This window comes from Lytechinus pictus, chromosome 18, assembly GCF_037042905.1.
Source record: "Lytechinus pictus isolate F3 Inbred chromosome 18, Lp3.0, whole genome shotgun sequence".
Classification (NCBI taxonomy): domain Eukaryota; kingdom Metazoa; phylum Echinodermata; class Echinoidea; order Temnopleuroida; family Toxopneustidae; genus Lytechinus; species Lytechinus pictus.
This window is the reverse complement of record NC_087262.1, coordinates 17,563,556-17,587,636: the sequence shown is the minus strand read 5'-3', so window position 1 is coordinate 17,587,636 and position 24,081 is coordinate 17,563,556. Positions and strand designations below refer to the sequence as shown.

The window sequence follows — 24,081 nt, the reverse complement described above, 5'->3', positions numbered from 1 at the left end:
TTTAATATGATGGCGTCAGTTGAAAAAGAAGTATTAAATAAAAATCATATTACCCCTTAAATATCCATATGGTTATGAAATATTCCTTCGTTATACTTCATTTTTATCATTGTGCTATTCAATGCTAGGTCATCAATAGATCAGAAAAATTAGGAGTATTTAAGAAAAACACTAGCTTTGGAACTCCCATTTAGCTGGATATTTTGAAGGGACATGCCAACGATCTTTGAGGAAAAATGAAAATTTGATTTAACCTGGGCTGAGCTTATCAAGATTAAGACAGATATTGAAAAATGTCAGATGTCTTTTGTGAGGTGCTCCTCTGTAAGTGCTCCCTGGAAGTATTACTTAGTATTTTGAAGGTCTTTCACCTCTCCCTTTTCACATACCAAACATACATTCTTCCTGCATGTTAGGTTTGCCATCATCATTAGATTCCATTAGATACTACATCTCTATCCCATCACCATGTTTAGGCATAGGTAAATGGTCAACGTTTCTTCTGTGAAATGATGTCTAGTATTGCATTTCATTCATACGAATCTTCATCGTAGAGTTCAGGGTTCCACTTATAATGAATATCCTCTGGCCATGCATTTACAAAGCATGTATCTGTTTTTGCCATTCTCGACCCAGATGCATAACCCTTTGAATTCTCTGGCAGAGCGACAAATACAGTACAAAGTGCCAGGGTGTTTAATGTTCCAAATTTTTGTGAAGCACATTTCATATTCATACAATACAAAACAGTAATTTTTTTATGAGTTAAAAAAAAGTAGTACATTATGATAATCCTACTGAAATGTGAATAGATACATAAAAATTGCCCGAAGGAAACACTGGTAACAGCTTAGATCTTTTACATTTAATCTGATGTCCATCTACTTCTGTGTTTGCCCGTCAAAACAGTATCCACTATGTTCTTTCAGTATTTGACATCAATCAAACATTCTAACTGTATGACTTTATGTAAAAAAGTAGGCCTATATGTTTTAGGTATAAAGTAGCCTATCTATGGCCTGTTCCTAATGGAACCATAGACATGTTTGTTAAGGATTGCAGTGTGGCTCTTTGCAGGCTATTTCTTGCATGGATACCTGCATGTCTTTTACTCCACTATCATATCGCATCATATATTAATCTTCCCCTGTAATACAAAGCTTGAAATTGATTGTATTCCTAATTTCTATGATTGATTGCATCAATTATTATATGCAATCAATTTTAGAAAGCAACTGTATGATCGATCAATAGTTAGCTTTGTGTAAATTGGCCTGGGGCCCAGGCATTGCAGAAAGAGTTGCAATCAATCGCAACTCTAAATGTCACACGCAACTTGATTTTCAACCAATCAACAGCGCTCATTTGGGACGTGTGATTGATATTTTGGCTTGCTTTTAAACGCAACTCTTTCTGCAACGGACCCCTGGCCTTGTTTCATTCATAGCCTCAGCATGAGAGCTCGTTTAAAGTTTGTGTGAGTTTTCCAGCTGTCCTTTTCTTATAAAATACATGAACATGTGGTTAATTGATTCTGGAAGTATTCTTCTGACTTCATGCGGTTGACCCTTTTTTTCTATTTTGCAAAACTGAATATCATGTAATCACTCGTAAAAAAAAGAAGGTAATATGTAATTATCAAATTTATCTTAATCTATTGTTGACCCATGTATAAAGTGATTTTTTGCTTTATCCTTGTATGTAGAGGATTGTGGGAAGTCGGGGGGGGGGGGTCATATTTATTTTTTCAACGTCTTTGATATACTGTGAGGTCAAATCTTCTAATGGACCACCCATGTGCTACATGACATGTAGAATTATTTGATTACAGTCATTTTGTATTAATGGCCATGAACTCTTGCCATGATAATTTCTGAAATTCAGAAACCAACTCTCTTCCCCCTGCAGAGCCGGGTACCATTCCATAAACTCATTATCGATTTTAAGTTCCATGCCGATGTTATAAGCTACTAAAATGCTTCAACTTGATTGGTCAGGAGTGATGTATGCCTTTATATCTATTGCCCACTTAGACAAGAGAAACTGTACAAATAACTACTCCTACCAAAGTGAACAAAGCAACCTTGGGTCGTCCATCTATGTGTACAATGTTCAATTGTCTACTTGTGATGGATAATTTATTCTTTCTTTCCCCTTTTCCTTTTTTTCCTTAGGAGGATTCTCCCTCTCCAACTGGACCACAGGTATTGTATTTGCAGAGCTTTATAGTCACTTATTTTTTGGCTCACATTTAATTTTTTTCTTTAAAATTTGATTTTGAGGTATTTTTTGAGGCACACTAACCTTTTACCACCGAACTAACCATAAAGATTCTCTTGAGTTTGATCACAAACCAATTCTTCTTGTCCCCAACAAAATCAAAAGATAAAGAATATAGAAAGGTTACAAGCAACATGATTTTAATTAATAAGAATAGATGCAGTTTTGTGACTTGCATAGATTTTTTTTACCCAGCATTGTGGTATGATACATTTTAATATTAAAATGTGAAACAGGGAAAGATCTCTTTAGTTTGTAAAGAAAGATAAGATGCATTTTGCGAATCTGATTACTTCATATCTTGATCCGAATTCAAAGTATGACTTAAACTGTTATATTTAAGCTTAAAATGTTCTGCAAAGTTTATTTATTTGGAATTAGAACAACAATAATCTGAACGGTTTAGATTTTTAAATCAAGTTTATATTTATCTTGGTAATATTTATCCATCATTTTAATGCGTATAACAACATCACTTCCTTCATAACGTAACCAACCTTGTAACAAGAACTTTTAATTCAAATGGAAGCTTGCAGCATGTATTTACTATCTCTAATACTCCTATCACTTTCTTCTTATAAATTAATTTGAATGTAATCCAATTGCTCTCATACGTATTTAAAAGCAACAAAAGTGCGACATGCCTCTTTAGATTTTAACTTTACATAGATAAAGTAATAAGTTCTCTTGTTTACGACGATATGTAATCTTGTACCAATGTTTGAATTATGTTATAATCAGCATATAATTTATTGGTAGTTTTGATGTATTTCTACATGATGGCATCATGAAATAATATAAATTTTATCATAGTCTTGCCATGGCAACGAATGCCTCATGTGTATCAACTGATATGAAAGACTGCATGGTATGGGTATGATAGTACAGAAGGCATGCCATTCCTTGATCAACTTTTTTGAATGACTCCAAAGGTTTTTAATTCCCCTGCACCAAATATTTGCCCGTATATTTCACTTCTGAACGTTAAGACTCGTGTTCTAAGTCTGTCTTATCTCCCCTTGTTTTGAATTGCCATTCTGAAGTGTTTATTTCCCCTTCTAAACATGCCAGATGAGCCCTTTTCTTTCCCATTCTTAAAATTCTCTGGAAAACACCAGTTTATGTACCTCTTGCTGTATAAGTGAATATTAGTCAGTGATGTAATTTGGAATGTAAAAAAAGGGATTCTTTAATAATCAGAACATCAGGACCTTGGAATTAGTTTTCGCCAGAAGAACGTGATAGGTTATAATAGTACAGAAAAGTCTGTAATAAATTTGATTAATGTTTGTGAGATACATGTATCTCAATCCAAAGACAAACTGCTAAACAAATTGAGGAAGAACTAATCAACTCCAGGATTATTTTGATCAGTGATATTACAGAGAAATCATATTTCTTGTCCCCTTTTCCTCCCCTTAGAAGTCAAACGTGGACATGGCTTCTGCGGGTCCGTCCTCCTCAAAAAGTGTAACGGTCACGCAGACTCGCGTAACGGTCACTTCCAAAAGTTCCAACCACCCTGTTGAATCAGGTTCTGAATCCTCAGCAGAAACCGCGGTCTTTGTAGGTAGTGCTGATAAGACTCTTGAAGGAGCTGCAGAACAGATTAGGGTCCAGGTTGATTCTATTTCCTCTGAAGGGGCTGTAGAGACAGATGAACTAGAAGGGGTTCGTTTGGAATCCAAGATGTCGCAAGTTAGGATCGAAGTTGATGAGGCACCGACGCCTGATCGCATGAGCTCCGATGAGAATCTTTACATTGCCCATGCTAAGAACATTGTCCAAGAGCCAGAGATTGAAGCAAGTGGTGAGCAGCAGCAAGAAAGCATTAACCCATACAGGGACATGGAGCCAGATCCAATCGGTGATGTTGTCATCGAGGAACCCCAGATCCAATCCCAGTCAGAACAGCAGGTGGAGGGTATTAATCCGTATGCTGACATGGAGCCAGAACCCTTGACAGGGTCAGAGCCGATTGAAGAACCATCCTTCGCTGCCGTTTCTACAAGTGATGTTCATGGGATCAACCCCGATCTGTTGGGAGACCCAGAGCCTCTTGATGGCACAGCCAACATCCCAGGCCCAGACCTGACTGACCTCAGACATACCTCGATGGGAGCTCAGGCATGGGAAGGAGATACCTCACCCGGACAACAGACCTTCCATCAAAGCCCTCTTGAGGAGTTCAAGATGGGACATCCTGGAGAATCCACGGTGCAGCAAATCACAATGGAACACAAAATTATCATGTCCAAGACCGAAACCCAAAGGTCAGAACCAGGTGTTACAGGTTATAGCGTGTCCACTTCGGAAGTGACCGTTTCCGAGTCTGGGTCCCCGCGTCTCCTAGAGGACGAGGTTCCCTTGGCAACAGAGCAGTTTGCTCAGGTACGCTCAAATCTGATAGTTCTTTTTCATTATGCGTTTCAGTGTTGTGTGTGCTTTAACTTGTTCCCGATGACTTGTGTAGTACTATGGTAGTTGGGAGTGGGAAATATAGGATTCTGAATATTTTGTACTTTCACCTTCCACAGTGACTTGATTTGTTGATTTTGAGCTGTCCAAAATCTTCTGTTCACCCTTAAATGATTGTCAACAATCTCATTACACCTCTACATATTCTCTTTTATCTCTTTTTCTGGATTTATTTCTTAATGTTTTATGACTCCCCTCCCCATGGAAAATGGTTGCTCCCAACATGGACATACTAGGTCCATGCTCCCATGCTCCCATGCTCCCAATGACCCAGATTTTTCAACCAATCAATAACAAAATCCAAATGAATCCATGTAATCATCTTTGTTGGACGACCAAAAAGTAGTTAGTTTGTGACTCTGTTTGTCCCACCTGTACCCCTGTTACCCCTGTATTTATCATGTTATGTGTCTGCTCTTGAATCAATGTCCTGTTTCATAAAGACTTGTTATAATAACACGTGCGCAATTTCTATAACAAAGTTTACTATCAGCCAATCAAATTACACAATTTCAGTGGCTTAAAACTGTAACAGCAAATTTGTTATAACAAGTTTTTTTTTAAACGGGGCCCCACCTTTGACTTATTTTGATAACAATTAATCAAGTAGAAACAATGTTACCTTTATTACATAGGACTTAAAGCTGTCTCATTTTCCTTTCAATGACTTTCTGAGCAACTATTCTGTGAAAGAATATCAATTTTTATACATTCAGGGTTTCAGGATAAAAGTTTTTTAATAGTTGGGGAAGATAAAATTGGTTTGTTGGGCAAATATCAATGGGATCCATCTTCCTATGTAGCAACACCTTTGACAAAGTAAAAATGAAGCATGTTGGTATTCTTTCTTTCATTTCATATATGGCATTTACCTTTAGTCATTGCCTCATCTACCTTTTATCATTTTCCCTCATCAACTGCAGAAACTTGCTTTGTCCATTCTAAATGTAAGATGAACCGGTGAATTTATTTGCTAATTTTACTCTTCATACCCACACACACACTGCTATCCCGTATGCACTGTTACGTTGTGTGGTTTCTCTTAGCGTGATTTTTAACTGTTTTTTTTTTCTTTTGGAAAGCTTTATAGGAATTGTAATCCTCAAAAATATTATTTTTTGTTTATTTATCAATATTTTTATTATCAGTTTTATTTTTTTCAATAAAGTTTATATGAGTTTAAACTAATACATATAGCAAACAGTACTAACCATTTTTAACGTATGCTTTATATAACTACAGTATTAACATCAACCTACATTTTGAATCAGTTAATCCTAACTTTATGCAAAAAAAACATATTTCATTGTTTTTTTAATGGTAATGATATACAGTTGCAGTATAATCCTAACTTTGTGCGAAAAACATATTCTGTTGCTTTTCTTTATTGGTAAATGGTAATGATATACAATAGCAGTTTATTACATTCTGATTATGCAGCCTGCAGATAATATTTATACAAGCATTGGATAATCTTGAATTTCTTTCTAACTTATTATTTGGCCAATAGCTGTATATACCTAGATTTAAAGTTTGATTTTACTATTATATAGCATTTAAAAAAATATGATTTAAGGTATATCTATTATACTTTTTATGATTAATATAAGGTTTGAATATTATAAATTATTTATTATGATAATATTTAGAGAGCACACACTCACACTCCCTTGCTTGACTTAGCATGATTAGCGTTACCCCCAACTCTTTGAAGTGTCCTGCATAGTTAATGCATGAGAATGATTATCTCTTTTATATATTCTAGAATGTTTGATGGCTCTATAAACTATTATTCCTGCATGATAATGACATTGATATGACTGTACATTTGTTTACCTGTATAGGCTTTTAAGACTGATTTAAGATTTAAAAGCTTGGAGGAAAATGCTTCCAGAAGCTTGAGCTAACTTGATATCGATAAGGTTTCTTAACTCTTGGGATTTCTAACAATATATAGCCACTTTAAAGTGTGACAAAACACAGGCACACAAATACATTTTTTGGATTACTAAAAATATTTAAAAACAATATTAAAAAACCCCTCAAATTCTTTAGAATGATAGAAGGGGCATGAGATTTATTTCAAAATAGTGAATATAGATTGCATTTTGCAGCAGCAATGCATAATTTGTACTGCATATTTCCTATATGAATATTTGTTTACAAGTCTTAAATGTTAGAATCAAACTGCCCATTTTCTGCAAAAGGGGTTTGTTATTTGTGTTCCACGGCCAATTACTGTAAAAAGTTGCGATGAAAATCTCTGATTAATAAAAATAGAAAGAAGGGAAAATAATTCCCCATTGCATTCCTTTGACTGATCATATGTCAAATTGCGCTCGACTTTTGGAGTTGTGTTAAATGCAACTAATTGCTGTGATTGGCTCCGGATGTCAGAAATACTGTCTCAACTTATCTCTTTGGCCTGGTCTAGATGTTCTATCATGGAGATTTCCGTAATTCTGCCTTGTAAATGAAGGTGATTGCATTCCATACCTGATATACCTATCTCTCTCTCTCTTCCCCTCTCTATCCCTCTCTTTTGTTGTTTGTATTGTATTTGTCTCTCCTATAGGATGTCCGTGATTCAGCTCGACCAACTGACCTTGGGGTAAGTCGGACATATTGTTAGATTCCTCCTCGGGCCCACCCTTCCCCTATGACCACCCTTATAACCCATCGATGTCAGCTTAATATCTTCTGTTTATGTCTAAAATGTTGTTAACTCCCTTACTGGAGTTCTTTTGACTGTGAACATATGTAGGTTTAATACTTCAATACGCTGTTAGAGGCTGAATGATGTGCTAGATGTTTAGGAATTACACCAAAATTGCTTTGGGGACAGGGACCCACTCCCATGCACATGTTCTTGTTGACTTGCCCTGTAACACAATACTTTGCGAATGATTGTTGAGCTGAATGTTAAGATCGATTCACTTAATCTTTAGGTGCAATCAATTCTACAAATCAACCGCATTATCAGTTGCTAATCTTTGTGTTACTTGGTCCCAAGTCCCCTGAAATAAGCACTTTTAGATGGACTCTGTTGGAAGCATTTTACTGTGAGAATTTTTTTTTTTTAGTGAATTTAGATTACTGATCATGTGCAGGAAACAGACAGTATTATACTGTTCTACATTATTTTGGATATAATGTTGCTGTAATTCATTAGGTAGAGAAGTGGGCATTCTTCTGTCTGGAGAAATCTCTCATGCTACTTTGCAACTCTGCTTATCTTTTAAAAGGATTTATGAAAATAAAATCAGCAAAATTTCCCCTCCCCTCGTACCCTTCCTCAGAAAGTCCCATTTCTATACTTGCACACCTTGTCATAAAAATGTATCCAAGTGGCAGTACTAGTTGTAGTGATAGTGGTAACAGAACTAGTAGTAGTAACAGTGTTAAGTGTAATTGAACTTGTATACCACTGAATTTTATGTGGCTTGTAAAAGGAAAAAATGTATTATGTCTTTGCAATCACTAATGACGTTCGACTGCTCAATCTTGTTGGAAGCTGTTGGCAAATAAGGGATTGCCATAGTACTACAGTGTGTAAATATTGTGATTACATAAACAAGGTTGGAGGAACTCTCCGCCCTGCCTAATTGTATTCTATTTATGTGAATATGATAAACATTTAATTGATAATGATAAGCTTTGTTGGCATAGAGTTAGTCGCTGCATCTTGTTCAGTGCATGCAAGTCATTTCCTCCCAAAGTGTTTTCCTGTTCTCAACAAAAAAGAAAAAAAGTATGGGGATCTTTCATATCATTTTGTAGCATTTGACTAAATAAGCTTGAAGATCTTTATGAAATTATCATCAAACTCAATGATAATATCCTAATTGTTTTAATGTGAAAATTACTTGATAACGTTTTGGGAAAGAAATGCAAGCACTAACAGATTTGAAATGAAAATGTGACTAATTTCATGTTTTGACTAGTGTATTATTGCAAACCATGTGTTGTATTAACATCAAGTCTAAGCCTCTGCAGCCATTTAACATAAAATCAGGATCACAGCAAAGAAAAAGGAAAGGAAACAAAATATGCTCCAAGTTTCACCACATCACCCACCAAAGATTTCTTGAAAAAAAGTGACTAGAAAATATATGTTGCTGTGCTCCAGCCTGGTATCAAACTATGCAAACTATTCTGAAAAAAAAAAACCCAACAATGTGAATGCCCATACCATTATGTCATTCTGAAAGGAACTCTGCCTGTAATCCGAGCATGCACTAGTTACCAAATTATCATCTATTTACCCACAATGCTTTGCTCTCCTGCAACATCCTGAATGGTCCAAAACGACCAAGGCCCCCCTCTTTCCCCTCCTTCCAGTACTAGAATGAGATATATATCCACTTCATGCAAAAGACGTTAACAGTCATGCTCGTTCAGTTTAGCCAGGCATCCTCTCTATTCATCTCCCTTGAAACCCTCCTATGAAGGAAGCAAAACGATTCTATGCACAGTACTTAATAACATAACAAGCTTTACCATGCAATGTCATTTTAATCAGTTTGATTTCCATGTACCATCTAGCGGTTGTTCCATCCTTCTATGTCTCTCTGGCCACTCCGGAAGATGTGCAGTTCTTGCAAATGCCGCCATTTTATTATTTTTGAAAATTCCATACTAACGTGCAGCCCGTAATCCAGCATTTTTCTCCATCTAATACCATCATTTTTTGTGTTTGTTCTGTCTCTTTGTCGTATGGATGTGTTGTCTGACTATGCCAATTGTGTGCAAATGTATGTTGTGAGTGGGCAACCATTTCGTGGTGAAGTCCCAAGTAGTTTCATTTCTTGGTGATCGTGCTGGGTTGTTCAAAAAAGAGAGATGCAATGAATGAAAAAGAGATCATAATTATGTGAAAGCATTTCTCATCCATCAGGATGTCTCAGTGTCCTTCATATTTTTTGTCTTCTAGTCTACATTTTATGTTTTCTCTGTGACTGTTTATGTTCTTTCATTGAATAAACCCCCATTGGCTGTTGCATGCATTCTAGCTGAATGGCTTTCAAAGTGTAGCAGACAGGAAGGCTCTCCTGTAGAATAGGTCCACTAGAACAATCCTTGAAATCTTAAAACCCCCATCGTAGATGTCCTACCTTTGCATAGAAGCTCTTTATGTAATAACTACAGAATATGCACGCCTCTAATGCATCATGTGTAGCCGCTACTTTCATTCTTTGCACATGCTTAACATGCATCTGCACATGAGCTCGCACTGTGCATGCTGGCCTTGCCTGCCGCCTTGAGCCAGGGCTGTCCACTCTGTCTGTGGCTTGTTCATATCTGGCTGGAGGGCTTAGACTTGCTACCCAGGCTGTTTGTCAGTTGATAGTGAAGTGACTTAATGTGATTAACACCACAGGAGCCTGGGAAACCAACAGAGCATCAAGAAAAAACCAGGGTGGAGACTACTCGATCAGAGGTAAGGAAGAGGATTATGTGTATATGATTTAGTAAAAATGTGAAATGTTAAGCTTGGGACCAAAGATCTTGAAATATGGTTGATCATGATGTGGCATTAGAGTTTTTGATTATTGGCAATAGGTTTCTCAAAAAAAAAAATGTTGCTTGGGGTACAAAGGTATTTCCAAATATTAACATAGATTTGTAATGATGTGGTGAATGTCTATTATATTATGATTTATGCTTGAACTTCATAAACATGTATCTTTTCCAATATCAGTGACCATTTTTTGTGAAATGAAAACATGCTTGTTCATGTAAGAAGAGTAAGTGGATTGCAACTATGACCTCTCTTGTAAGTTATCAAATGTACCTGTAGTCATTGTTCATTTTACAACAAAAATGCTTGTGCCCGATGGGAAAGCTATGATATTGCAGAATGGGTAGTACTAACGATAGAAGAAATGTTGGCACATATTGACATATATATGCTTTTGAGTACAAATTCTATATTGGTCAAATCCCAAAGTAGGTAATGATGCACAGTTTGCATGTAAACCTCACCTCATTCTCTCTGTAGACGGTAACAACAGTGAGAACCATAGAGCAGAAGATCATCACCGGGGAAATTACCAAGATGGAAATCAAGGAAGACTTTCCGGAAAAGCCGCCAAAGGAATCAAAGGAATATAAAGAAGAAGTGCTTGATCATGAAATGCCACCCAAATCAAAAGAACTAGAACCAGTTGAGACATTTGAATCAAAGGTCAAAGATGTAGAAAGATTACAAGAGTCTGGAGCAGTTGAACAGACTGAGGCTCAGGTTGTTCAGGACATTCCTGTGAAAGAGGTTGAGAAGGAAAGGGTAGAGAACAGAGAAGTAGTTGTTGAATATGATGTAAAAAGTGAAGTCAAAGAATCTGAAAAACCAACTGAAACAGGACAGCCATGTGAAGAACCGGCTATGGAAGACCAGGAGGTTAATGATATTGTAATGGTTCATGATTCTAGAGTTTCCCAAGATGTTAACATCCAAGGAGAATACCAAGCTGGTCCTCTTGAACGTTTAGTTCAGTCTCCTGAGCCAGTTCCTAGTCCAGATGCTGAGCAAAAGGAGGTTTATGAATATGAGCAACAGAAGGAAGTGACAGATGTAAGAGAGACAACTAAGGTTGAAGAGAAGACAGTCAATGTTGTAGAAATTAAGGAAGAGAGGCATATCGCACTGGAACCAGAAGTATCAGAGTCTGTTGCTGAACAGCCAGAATATCCTATGCAAACCAAGAATCTCCAAGGCTTTGATAAACCAACTGAAATACTGGCAGCTGAAAAGGAAGATGATGAGACTGTTAAAGAAGAAAGTAAGGCAATGGCAACAAAAGAACTTTCTGATGAACCTGTGATTGAGATGGATAAAGTTGAGGAAGTTAAAGAAGAAGTAGAAGAAGCTTCTCATTCACCAAAAAGAGAAAATGAGACTGTTACTCATTATCAGGAGACAGTCACTACTGTAGTTACTACCACAGAAATTCGAGGACGTGAAGAACAGGAAGTAGATGGTGGTATCTTCAGTAGACCAACTGCCTTGGAAGATAAAGAGGAATCAGGAGAAATTCCTGGAGAACAAGTAAGAGAATATGTTTCAAATGTTGTTGATTCTGCTATTATCCAAGAACAGTCTCGAACAGAACTGGTAGATGAAGAAAACAAAAAACCGAGTGTTGATTCAGATAACTTGAAAGAAGTTTCACCATTTGAGGACTCGCAAGAGAGTACAACAGTCTTAGAAAAAGAGCCTAATGAAGTTGTCAAAGAGACAATTCAAGTTAAAGAGAAAGAGCAAGTAGTCTTTGATGAGCCTCAAGAAGAGCAAGCGCCAATACTCGCATCAGAGCCCATCAAAGATACTCCTGAGGATGTTCCTAAAGAGAATGACGAACCACTCCTTGACCAAAAGACAGAAGTTGTAGTCAAAGAGACAGTTCAAGTAATCGAGAAAGAGCAAGTGGTCTTTGAAGATGAACCTCAAGAAGAGCAAGCACCAACACTTGCCTCAGAGCCCATCCAAGCTCCTCCTGAGGATGTTCCTAAAGGAGATGACCAACCACACATTGAGCAAAAGACGGAAGAGGTTGTAGTCAAAGAGACAGTTCAAGTTATAGAGAAAGAACAAGTGGTCTTTGAAGATGAACCCCAAAAAGAGCAAGCACCAACACTTGCCTCAGAGCCCATCCAAGCTCCTGAGGATGTTCCTAAAGGAGATGACCAACCACACATTGAACAAAAAACAGAAGAGGTTGTAATCAAAGAGACAGTTCAAGTAATCAAGAAAGAACAAGTGGTCTTTGGAGATGAACCTGAAGAAGAACAATCACCAACACCCACATCAAAACCCTTTCAAGATACTCCTGAGGATGTTCCTAAAGAAAACGACCAACCAATCTCTGAGCAGAAGACAGAAGATGTTGTAGTTAAGGAGACAGTTCAAGTAATTGAGAAAGAGCAAGTCATCTTTGAAGATGAACCTCAGGGAGACCAGACACCAACTGTCATCTCAGAACACATCCGTGATACTCTTGAGGATATTCCTAAAGAAGAGGAGCAATCAATCAGGACAACATTCATTGAGCAAAAGACAGAAGAGGTTGTAGTAAAAGAGACAGTTCAAGTAATTGAGAAAGAGCAAGTGGTCTTTGAAGATGAACCTCAAGCAGACCAAACACCAACTGTCACATCAGAAAACATCCATGATACCCCTGAAGATGTTCCTGAAGAAGAGGAGCAACCAATTGGGACAACATTCATTGAACAGAAGACAGAAGAGGTTGTAGTCAAAGAGACAGTTCAAGTAATTGAGAAAGAGCAAGTGATCTTTGAAGATGAACCTCAAGCAGACCAGACACCAACTGTCTCCTCAGAACACATCCATGATACCCCTGAAGATGTTCATGAAGACGAGGAGCAATCAATCAGGACAACATTCATTGAGCAAAAGACAGAAGAGGTTGTAGTCAAGGAGACAGTTCAAGTAATTGAGAAAGAGCAAGTGGCCTTTGAAGATGAATCTCAGGCAGACCAGACACCAACTGTCACCTCAGAACACATCCATGATACTCCTGAGAATGCTCCTAAAGATGTTCCTAAAGAATATGACCAATCAATCTGTGCAACATTCATTGAGAAAAGGACAGAAGAGGTTGTAGTCAAAGAGACAACTCAGGTTATAGAGAAAGAGAAAGTGGTCTTTGAAGATGAACCCCAAAAAGAGCAACCAGCAACATTCACCTCAGAGACCATCCAAGCTGCTTCTGAGGATGCTCCTAAAGAAGACGACCAACCACTCATTAAGCAAAAGACAGAAGAGGTTGTAGTCAAAGATACAGTTCAAGTTATAGAGAAAGAACAAGTGGTCTTTGAAGATGAACCCCAAAAAGAGCAAGCACCAACACTCACTTCAGAGCCCATCCAAGCTCCTCCTGAGGATGTTCCTAAAGGAGATGACCAACCACACATTGAACAAAAAACAGAAGAGGTTGTAATCAAAGAGACAGTTCAAGTAATCAAGAAAGAACAAGTGGTCTTTAAAGATGAACCTGAAGAAGAACAATCACCAACACCCATATCAGAAACCTTTCAAGATACTCCTGAGGATGTTCCTAAAGAAAACGACCAACCAATCACTGAGCAGAAGACAGAAAATGTTGTAGTCAAGGAGACAGTTCAAGTAATTGAGAAAGAGCAAGTCATCTTTGAAGATGAACCTCGGGAAGACCAGACACCAACTGTCACCTCAGAACACATCAGTGATACTTCTGAGGATATTCCTAAAGAAGAGGAGCAATCAATCAGGACAACATTCATTGAGCAAAAGACAGAAGAGGTTGTAGTCAAGGAGACAGTTCAAGTAATTGAGAAAGAGCAAGTGGCCTTTGAAGATGAATCTCAGGCAGACCAGACACCAACTGTCACCTCAGAACACATCCATGATACTCCTGAGAATGCTCCTAAAGATGTTCCTAAAGAATATGACCAATCAATCTGTGCAACATTCATTGAGAAAAGGACAGAAGAGGTTGTAGTCAAAGAGACAACTCAGGTTATAGAGAAAGAGGAAGTAACTTTTGAGGATGAAACCAAAGAGGAGCAAGCACAAACTGTCACCTCTGAGCACATCCAAGATGCTACTTACAATGTTCAAGAGGATGTACCCAAAGTGCCAGTCGAAGAGCCAACTGTAGAGGATTCAGAGTCGGGTCAAGATATGACATTACACAGAGAGGACGAATTTACAACACAGAATTTAGAATTCCTTGGTGCTCCTGAATATGATGAAGAAGATATTTCAACATCTATGGAGGTGATGCCTTCTGAGCGAGAAAATGTTGATGGAGATGATGATTTCCTTGAAGATATCCAGGAAGAACCAGAAGGTGATGAAATGGAGAGAACAGATATTGCTCCTTCACAGACAACATACATCTATGAAGAAAGGACGCAACAAGTTCTCATTTCAAATGAACAAGTAGAATCGAGTGCTGTCACTACAGAGTCTCATGAAGAGATAATCTCAGAAGAGCGTATTGGAGAAAAATCAAGCACTACAGAGTTCAGTCACACAGTCTTGCAGGAGGAAATACACCTTCTTCCAGGAGATGCACCTGTGCATTTAGAACATGATGCAAAGCCTCAGAATGAAGAAAAGAGAGACATAATTCATGAAAACATTGAGGAAATTGGTGTAACTGCAGTCCACTCAGAGATAAACTTTCACACTAAACCCATTATGGACCAAACCAAAGTTGACGAAGAAAAACTTGTCAAAGTTCCAGATGATAGGGAAATAATAGTACAAGAACCCCTTAGAGATGAACCTGAAGTAAGTGTGGAAGCAAGAGACTCTGAACCTTTCACTGAAGCAACCCCACAAGACCAGGTTAGTGAAATATCAATTACTGAAGAGCGAATAGGGGAGAAGGTTGTGACTTCCACCTTCAAGGAAACTGTTTTACACCAAGAAATACACAACATTGTTGAAGAGAGTCCTGCTGTTACAGATGAGTCAGAACCACCTAAAGAAGAGGTCAAAGGTACTGTATGTGAAACTGTACATCAAACCACTGTGACATCAACTCACACTGAGATAGTGAGTACTCTACCAGTCACTGAGAAATATTTGGAAGAGATGTCTGGAGAAGAACAACATACTCCAGAAGAAGAGCAAACTCAACCAACTAATGCAGAAAGGGAAGATTTGTCACCACGTGATGAGGGTATGACATCAGAAGATATTGAAGAACTGCAGGAAGACCAGCAAGGCCAAATTCGTGAAAATGGAAGTTTTTCTCATGAAACAACAACTGAGGAAACAAGAAGTATTGTAACTACAAGGGAAGTAAGGTTTGTAGAAGATATCAAGGTTGATGCAAGTGAACCAGAAGATGAGACACACTTGGGTGAAGAACCTGACATGACTGAACATGATATCTCAATTGATGAAGACCAATCAGATGACTCAGATATGATTCCAGAGATCAAGTTAGATTTGCAGTCTGATGAGATTGTTCAGGATGATGATGTTCTGGCAGAGAGGCGAGCAAGAGACCATGGTTATCTAATTGAACCCGATCCACCAACAGAAGAAAGTGAGATCATCCTTGGAGAAGATGAAATCTTTGAAGAGCAACTTGGTGTAGATGATGAAGATCTAGATACAAAGACAGACAGTATCAGTTACATGGAAGAACAGGTGGATGAGACAACTTTCAGCAAAGAAGACCAGCAATTGGCCGAGAGTGTTCCAGTGGATTATGATATTCAACCATCAGATATTCCCCATGTAGAGGATAAATCTGAACGAAGGCCAGAATACAAAGAAGAAGAAGCTGACATTACAACCTCTTACAAGACAATTGAAGAGTCAATGATCATTCAAGGTGAAGTGTACCTTGAATCTGAACCGAAAGAAGAACAGAAACCAGATGGTGGAGAAATGGCTCCTGTTGAACAAGAGCTGGACACATTACGTGAAGATGGAAGAAGTACTCCAGACATTCTTGACATCACTGGTGAATATGCAACCAGCTATGCACATGTTGAGATGAGTCAGCAGTCCTATCAAGTTGATGAACCGATGGCTCCACTTGATGTGACTCAGGAAGCGGGAGAGGGAGAGACTCCCAGATACACTGAAGAGATGGATGTAAGTACAGGAGATTCTAAAGAAGGTGCAGCTCTTGTAGCCACTGAACAGCAATATCTTGTTGACACTCCAGTATCAGAGACCAGTACACATGAGCAGTGGGTAGAAACGCAAGTTGGGGATGCTACTGTGAGAACCAGAGAGACCCACAAGGAAGAAACCTACACTGATGAAACAGAAGATGGACAGACAGTATACACAAGGCATGTTGTGACAGAAACCAGAGTTATTACAAGTGGTGGTCCTTTGCTGGAAGGTATGATACATCCTGCAGAGTATCCTGAGGAGTTGATCATCCAACCACAGCCCCCTTCTCCAGATTCTCTACTCACCCCTGAAATCCAGGAACTTCCTGACACTCCAGAATCATCCACACATGAGGGCTCTACTGAACCCACTGACAATCAAGGTTTCTGCTTTGAAACCATGGATGTTACACAGTCAACATCTGAATCTTCTCAGTTTGTTGTAGATGATGTTTTGGACCATCAAGTTCAGCAGGAGGAGGAGCAACAAGAAGCACCACTTTTAGATGGCCCAACTGAATCTGATTACTATGATCCAAGCTTGATAGGTGTTCCTCAGCAACAAGAGTATGATTATGAGTTGGAAGAGCCTGAACCAGAAATTATTGACTCTCCACAAGATGTAGAACTGCCGGAAGGAGAGGACATTTCCTCTCAGCAATATTCAGATTTCACTCTACAACAGGAGGTCAGTGCAAGTCTTTCACATCAAGATCAATCTCTTGGAGATGTGCCACATAGCGAAACAGTGGTCCAAGAATCCCATGTGGAGTTTTTAGTACACTCCGAAGAGCAGTCTGTCCCTGACAATGAAACTTTTGATGTAGCTGAAGAAGATCGGGCAGATTCTATTGTGAGCCCAAGACCTCCTGAGCCTGTTTCAGAGGTTGAGGCACAGCTGCCTCCCATAGATGTGAGTGTCCTAGAGAGCTCACCAGCTCCAGAACCAGAGACTGAAAAACTTGATGAGGGTGCTGTTGGGGATGAAGTAGACAGTCCTACAAAGCCATACAAGGGTCAAATACCCATTCCAACATCTCCCAAATCAGAAGGTTCGGAAGAACCTCCAAAATCTCCTCAAGGATCTGTTGATGATCAGTCCGACCATGTTGTCACTCATGAGGAATATGAGACCAAACAAGAAGACGGTGGCGTGGTCAAGAAATCCGTCCATGTCACCCGCACCACATTCCGCAGAGAGGTCAGCTTTCCTGGAGCGGCCGTTCAAAGTGGACAGGCTATCCTACAGACCAGATCTGTTTCTGAGTTCCATGCCGGTCCAGACCAGACTCACCTGAGATCAAGAGAGGTATTAAGTCCAGACTCTCTGAACACTTCCCACCGCATTCCTTCTCACACCTTGCATGACAATAGTCTTGGTTCAAACCTAATCATTTGGTTGTCAAATTTTGATTTAAAGGCCTTTGTCGTCTGTCTTGGTTTGTTGATTGTTGCCTTACTTATTTTTCTTTGAGGATTGCATCCTGAGCACTTACTGTCTAACCTGTTAATCTTGTTGACTGCATGCTTTTTACATAATTTATACAGCAAAGACAATATGATTTCATCCTATGCCATGCATTATCTTTAATTTTATAATCGCTTATTTGTTTGTGCATAAAGCAAAGCATATAAAAGAAGTAAGTTACATATGAAAATATACTTTCACCTTTCGAAGGTTAAAATTGCAATTTGATTGCTAAAATTAATTTAATATCTATGTTGCTATATGTGTTATTTACTATTTACTAATTTTGTCTTTCAAATCATAAGTCTTTCAGAAAAAATTATGAAATGCAATTAAAAACTAAACAAATTCTTATTCATATTTGTGAGGAAGCTGTTAAATATATATTTTTTTCCAACTTCAATTTCAATTATTTCTTTCATAAAGAACACATATATACATGGTAAAGGCAAATAATATATAACCTGGAAGTAAGTCAACTGAATTGACTGAATTATACAGAAAAATAAAATAATTAAAAAAAATATAACAAAGCATTTTATTTATGTTGCAGCTGATGATAAATAAAGTGCAATAAGAGTGTTATGAAAGATATTTATTTTTTAAATGAAAATTAAGGATTAAAGAGTTGGATATTAAATGGTATTACGGAATACTTGTTGTTTTCCAATGAATATTTTAAGCATAAATATTTAAAAAGAATAGTAATAAACCATGATAACATTTTTGAAAAATTCAGATATTTCTACATTTTATTCATTATTAAGAAATTCTTCTTATTAAAGATGCAATTATGAATGGGGTTTGTCTTAATAGGAATGGCTATTAAATAATTCCATTATTTTCTTACTATTTACTGAAATGTGCCTTGATAAGTCAAATGAAGAAAATTAAGATATTAATCGAAATTCAAATCTATATATTTTCACATAAAATTCAGTGTTATAGGTAATTCTAAGTTGGAAATAATGGGAGTTAAATGTCTGCCATATAATGATGGAGTAAATTTTGGAACATATATTTTCAAAAGAAAATTATCAAGTTTATCTTTATATTGCAGATATTAGGTATTGTAGCTCTTATTGCTTTATTATATTTTGAGTCAAATTTTCATTTCTTTTCAATCAATTTATTTTTCTTTTTGATTTTTTTAAAAGACGATTGAAGTGATATTATATCAGAGTTTCATATTTATTATCTTTGGGGGTTATAACCAACTTAAAAGGTTTATATTTTTCCCTTGGAAACATGTTTAGTGGTAAAATCCATGCTACTTGTAATACTTATGCACATATTGATATACAGTGCGTATCAAAAAAAAGTTAACACTTTGAAAAAGCCCTGGGAATTAAAAAAATATACAACATGTGGGTAATTTTTGCACATATAATCTTGGGTTTGGGTCTCATCTATCCAATGAAAGTAAAAGTTATGACAGAATGTTACACTTGAGTGAGCACTGTCCATTTTTGTAAAGCTTGCAGAAATCTGTTTGCGCAGAAACGCTCGTTTTCATGCCGTGTCAAGGGGAAAGGGCGAAATCAAACTACCCTGCGAAACATATCTCACTTCCTTTCCCATTGCACTTTTTGTCAATTGTAATAAATGGATACATTCAAGCATTTTGTAACAATTATGCCACCCAAATTGAAAGTTCAACACTTAGTAAGCACAATCTTTACCCTTTTTGTGCCAGCTGGATCTGAGGACATCTGAACAAAATTTTATATCAGACCTCTCCAGCATTTTTTCAATAAGTTTTTATCATTTAAAGTGGGTTTACATTTCATTTAATACTTGTTTCTCCACACTTTTTCCAAGCTTTGACAATGATAAAAAAAATGAAAATCAAGCCTTAGCCATTTCATGTAAATCACAGCTCAGTGTAAAGCAAATATCGTCGCGATGGCCTCGGTGTGTGGGGGAGTGGGGTGGGGCGCAATGCACTCTTTGAAGTGTTTTGGGCAAGAAACAAGTTAAAAGGTAAAAGATATCTTCAAATCAATTTTGCTAGCTAAATTCAACGTGTTCTTCATGATTAAGGTCTACTTTTATTCGCATAACTATTTCAAAGTTCTGCGCAAATCATTTTTCACTAACTTTTCAAAAGTAAGTAGTGTTCACTCAAGCGGAAATATTTTCGACAGTTACATCGTCATTTGCTTAAATGGATCTGTACCAATGTTAAAATGTGGAAAAATCTTCAGGATATTACAAATATATAATTTTACAGGATTTTTTCTAAGTGTAAACTTTTTTTTGATACGCACTGTATATCTAAATATATCTTGCATTAACATCCCTTAAAATCAATACAATATTGCAGATAGTTTTCATATCATTTGTAGAATATGAACAATCATAAGAAGACTTCTATCCTGTCAGAAAAAAAAGTTTAGATTTATTCAAATTCAGTATTTGTTTCATTTTCTGTGTACACTTGAAAAGATAGGGAGTTGAAAATAAATCTGAAACTTGCAATTTATTTGAATTCAATTAATTTTTTTTCCAGGATAAAATCTTGATTGGTATAATAATCGTAGCTGAAATTTCTGTCAGAAGTAACAGAAAAATAAAGTTAACATTTAATAATTATTATTTGATTTATTAAGATAGAATCCATAATTATATTAATTGTAAGTAAACATCCAGACAATGTGATTCTATTTTCTTAGAGTTTATTTTTATTTTTATTTGCTTTGTTAAATTTTAATTTGACATTTGCTATTTATGTTTCCTTTATTCCAAGCATAAAGCCATTATTATTTCAATGCATGTTAATGAGATATGATTTCATTGTGTAATCTGATTATAGATAATAAATTAATTCAAAGCAACTTATTTCTGTTTTATATGTTATTTCTTTTGTTTTGTGACTAACAATTGTTATTGTAATTGTCCCGTTTTGAGGTTATTAACTTTTCTTTTGTTCAAATTCACTTCAAAAGTATCTGTCCATGATTAATCACATTATTTCCATTCAATATATGTCTTTGAAATTTATTTTTAAGGATCCAGAGATTGTGCTTTTTCATGGAAAATTTTCAAAATCTTTCCTTCACAAATTGGTGATCATTTCATATTTGCTATATCATATGCATACAAACAGAATGCATAAGCTGTGTAATACCTTTGAATTTGAAAAGTCACTCTTGAAAATGCAAAACGGCATGTATTTCAAAATCAGTCTGTTTTGTGTTCCAAAACTTTTCCTGCCATTCTTTTAAAAAACACTCCCTCAAATTCATGATTTCACACAAATTGTCGACTCATATTTCTTGATAAATGTTGTTGATTTTGAAAATTTTGCAAATTGAATGAATACAATAGTTTCAGCATGCATAATTCCCCCCCATATTCATGATTTGTATGTTGATTGATCGCATGCCGTTCCCATAAATGTGTGCTTTCACATCCCTCGCATGTAAAAGAAAACCCCAAACCATTTTTGGTTGATGATAACCGATTGTATGTAGATATTGATTCACGACATTTTTCACCTCTTGCCTATATCTGAACTGAAATAATCCAGATATTTATCTGAAATTATGTCATAAGAAAAATTCTTTCATAGAGCATATGTATTGATGTACCAATGACTCTTGTGCACTTTTTAATGCGAGAAATTTACAATCTTCATTTATATTTGATTTATGAAATGACTGTAAGTATTCTGATATTTAGATATCATTTTCTACTCATTTTAGTAAAAAATACAACAACTAAACCATAAAATTTATAAATGAAAGACAATAGAATTGAGAGAGAAAAATTGAATTTATACTGCTTTTCCTATTAAAACCCCTCCCCCACATATTTCGTTTTAAAAAAATCCTTGGGCAAAGTCTTCAATATTCCTGAAATTCCTTTGCTGCTAGAATGATTTGTTTATTGATGTTCAAATTGCTTATCATTCCTACATAAAATGGTTTGTTCCAGTCACCTGGCACAACATCATGGTTTGAGAGCGCATTTAGTCTTCTTGTAAACAGTTGTCTTGTACAGTAAACATTTCAAATATCTCCTTTTGAGCAATGAGTGAAGGAGTAGTTTTCATGCTAGATTTCGCCAATGCCTCTGTATTGACTATGAATTCTATTTCATTTTTTTTATGATACTGAATAATGCAATAGACTCCTCATATGACTACTAGTATACCATCAGAGACAAAAAATTGTGATTTTTTCCATATTAATAAACCGTGCCTATACATGTACCTCCCTAGAAATGAACTTCTGCAAATTTCTCCTAATTCCTCATGGCTTATCTATGAAGCAGTAATTCTTAAAATGTTTGCCAAAGAACCACATAAATAATCAATGTAGACATTAAATGCTAATGAGGGTCTTTATTTACCATCACCGTACTACTACTGAAGAGTTGTGACACTACAACCTGTATTCACTCCCAATACTGGTGGTGTGGTTCTTAAAAAAATGACAATTCAGTAACCGACATATTCGGAAAGAAAAAACAAACAAACCAATATGCATGTGCTCTGAAGCCATGATGTTTCAAAAGGCATCATGCACTTAGTATGGTAGTGTTAATCAAACCAAAAAAAAAAAAACTTTCCATAGTGCTTGTTTCAATGTTTGATTTGATTCACCCCCCCCCCCCTCTGTTCATGTGTTAGTACACATTTTAAAATAAATTTTATTATGTTTCCACCCATTGTCTCACCCCCATTTAGGAAATGGAAGAGTCCACTCCCCAGATTACAGAGGTAGCGTTTGGATCAGATGACTGCATAGCTATTCCTCTTATATTCTTTTCTTTTCTTTTTTGTTATTTTATCTCTTAAATAATATATTCTATTTTCTGCTGCATGTAATCAATTATAGAAAATATATATATATATATAATGTTCAGTGGCATGCTAGTGTAATGTAGCAGCCAATATTTATAAAAAGAGTTGTGATTTCATAATGTATATCAAATATTCATCAGTTGATTCATTTTTATCGTTATTGTATATCCCATCAGTTTTTGAGATGGAAATGTCCTTACATTTTAATTTTTTCCTTCCTAGCTATCTTTATCACCCCACCTCCATCATTTCTATGTCATTAAAAAGTTTGAAATATATACTTTTTCCTCATCATTTCTGTCTGTCTCTTTCCCCCTTTTCTTTTTTCTTCCTATCTCTGCCCCATCTCACTTTCTCTCCTTGTCTGTCTCTCCGTTGCCAACCCATGTCTTTTATTTTCATTGCTTTGTTTTGAGTCTGAAGTAGAAAACCCTCACTGTAACCATCTATTTCTCTTTCATTCACTTCCTCTTTCATCCAATTCTTCTTTTTCCTTCCTTCCCTCTCTCTCAAAACCCTCTACATTATATTTTTGTTATGAGTTCAATTGGACATTCGCTATCCATTTGTATTACAGATTTGAACTCATAACAAGAAAAATAACTTTGAAACTAGAGATTATAAATTGGCTATAGTTCGTGAATGAAAATGAAGGAGTGGAGTTGGGGAGTGAGAGAGAGTAAGAGAGAAAGAGATAGCAAGAGTGAGAAATAAAGTGTTTGTAAGAAAGAGAGAGAAAATGTGTTATAAAAAGCTTCAAGTACCATAATTAAAGCTGTTTGCTAAGGTTTAGTGATGGGGGTCATTTCATAAAACTGTTCATAAGTAGACTGGTCACCAACTGGTCTTGTATAACTCTCGGACAGCTTTGTGAAACACCCCCAGACATCTTATTTTATTAGATTCAATTATCATCATCCTCATGTCCTTTTTTAATGCAGTAAAGAATGTGATTACCTTTGCAGGTTCCCTAGTTGTCGTCCTCATCAAATTTACCATTTTTTGTTTTGAAAAAAAGTATTCCCTTCATAAATGATTTTATTGTATGCTTCTCATTTCACCTTCCATTCTGGTCATTAATCATCATTTTAGGTTTGCTGCTGATTCATCATGCATTCTTCAATCAAATCAAGAATCCATCTCATATTTCATCCACTAGTATTCATTATTCTCATTCTTTCTTTCTGTGATTTTTTTTCTCAGCGTGTACGTAGACTCGGTTCTTCCTTCCAACTTGTTGCGTTTGACTGGGCTGCTGCACCGTCCGTTTCATTTCCAAACCTCTCCATCTTGTGCTCCTACCAGCATGTTCTGGCACCCCCTAGAGTCTGTTTTTTTTTTCAAATTTCCTTCATTCTGTCTTTCTCACTCACATCTGTGTAAATTTTCTATATTTCTA

The 24,081-nt window shown here is 36.5% G+C and overlaps 1 protein-coding gene across 50 annotated transcripts in view; it reads left to right on the top strand.

The window, feature by feature from the left end:
• Window positions 1-24,081, top strand: part of LOC129281864 (ankyrin-2-like) — a 117,718-nt gene that overhangs the window by 81,732 nt on the left and 11,905 nt on the right. For 26 of the 50 annotated variants that reach the window (XM_064112856.1, XM_064112840.1, XM_064112849.1 and 23 more), the window contains 6 exons: window positions 2,175-2,204; window positions 3,703-4,671; window positions 7,334-7,369; window positions 10,139-10,198; window positions 10,760-17,713; window positions 22,566-22,598. In XM_064112856.1, the coding sequence (XP_063968926.1) occupies window positions 2,175-2,204; window positions 3,703-4,671; window positions 7,334-7,369; window positions 10,139-10,198; window positions 10,760-17,713; window positions 22,566-22,598 (8,082 nt within the window). Of the gene's footprint in view, window positions 1-2,174; window positions 2,205-3,702; window positions 4,672-5,681; window positions 5,706-7,333; window positions 7,370-10,138; window positions 10,199-10,759; window positions 17,714-22,565; window positions 22,599-24,081 lie in introns of all 50 variants that reach the window. The other 24 variants (XM_064112834.1, XM_064112819.1, XM_064112820.1 and 21 more) reach the window with 2 other exon arrangements.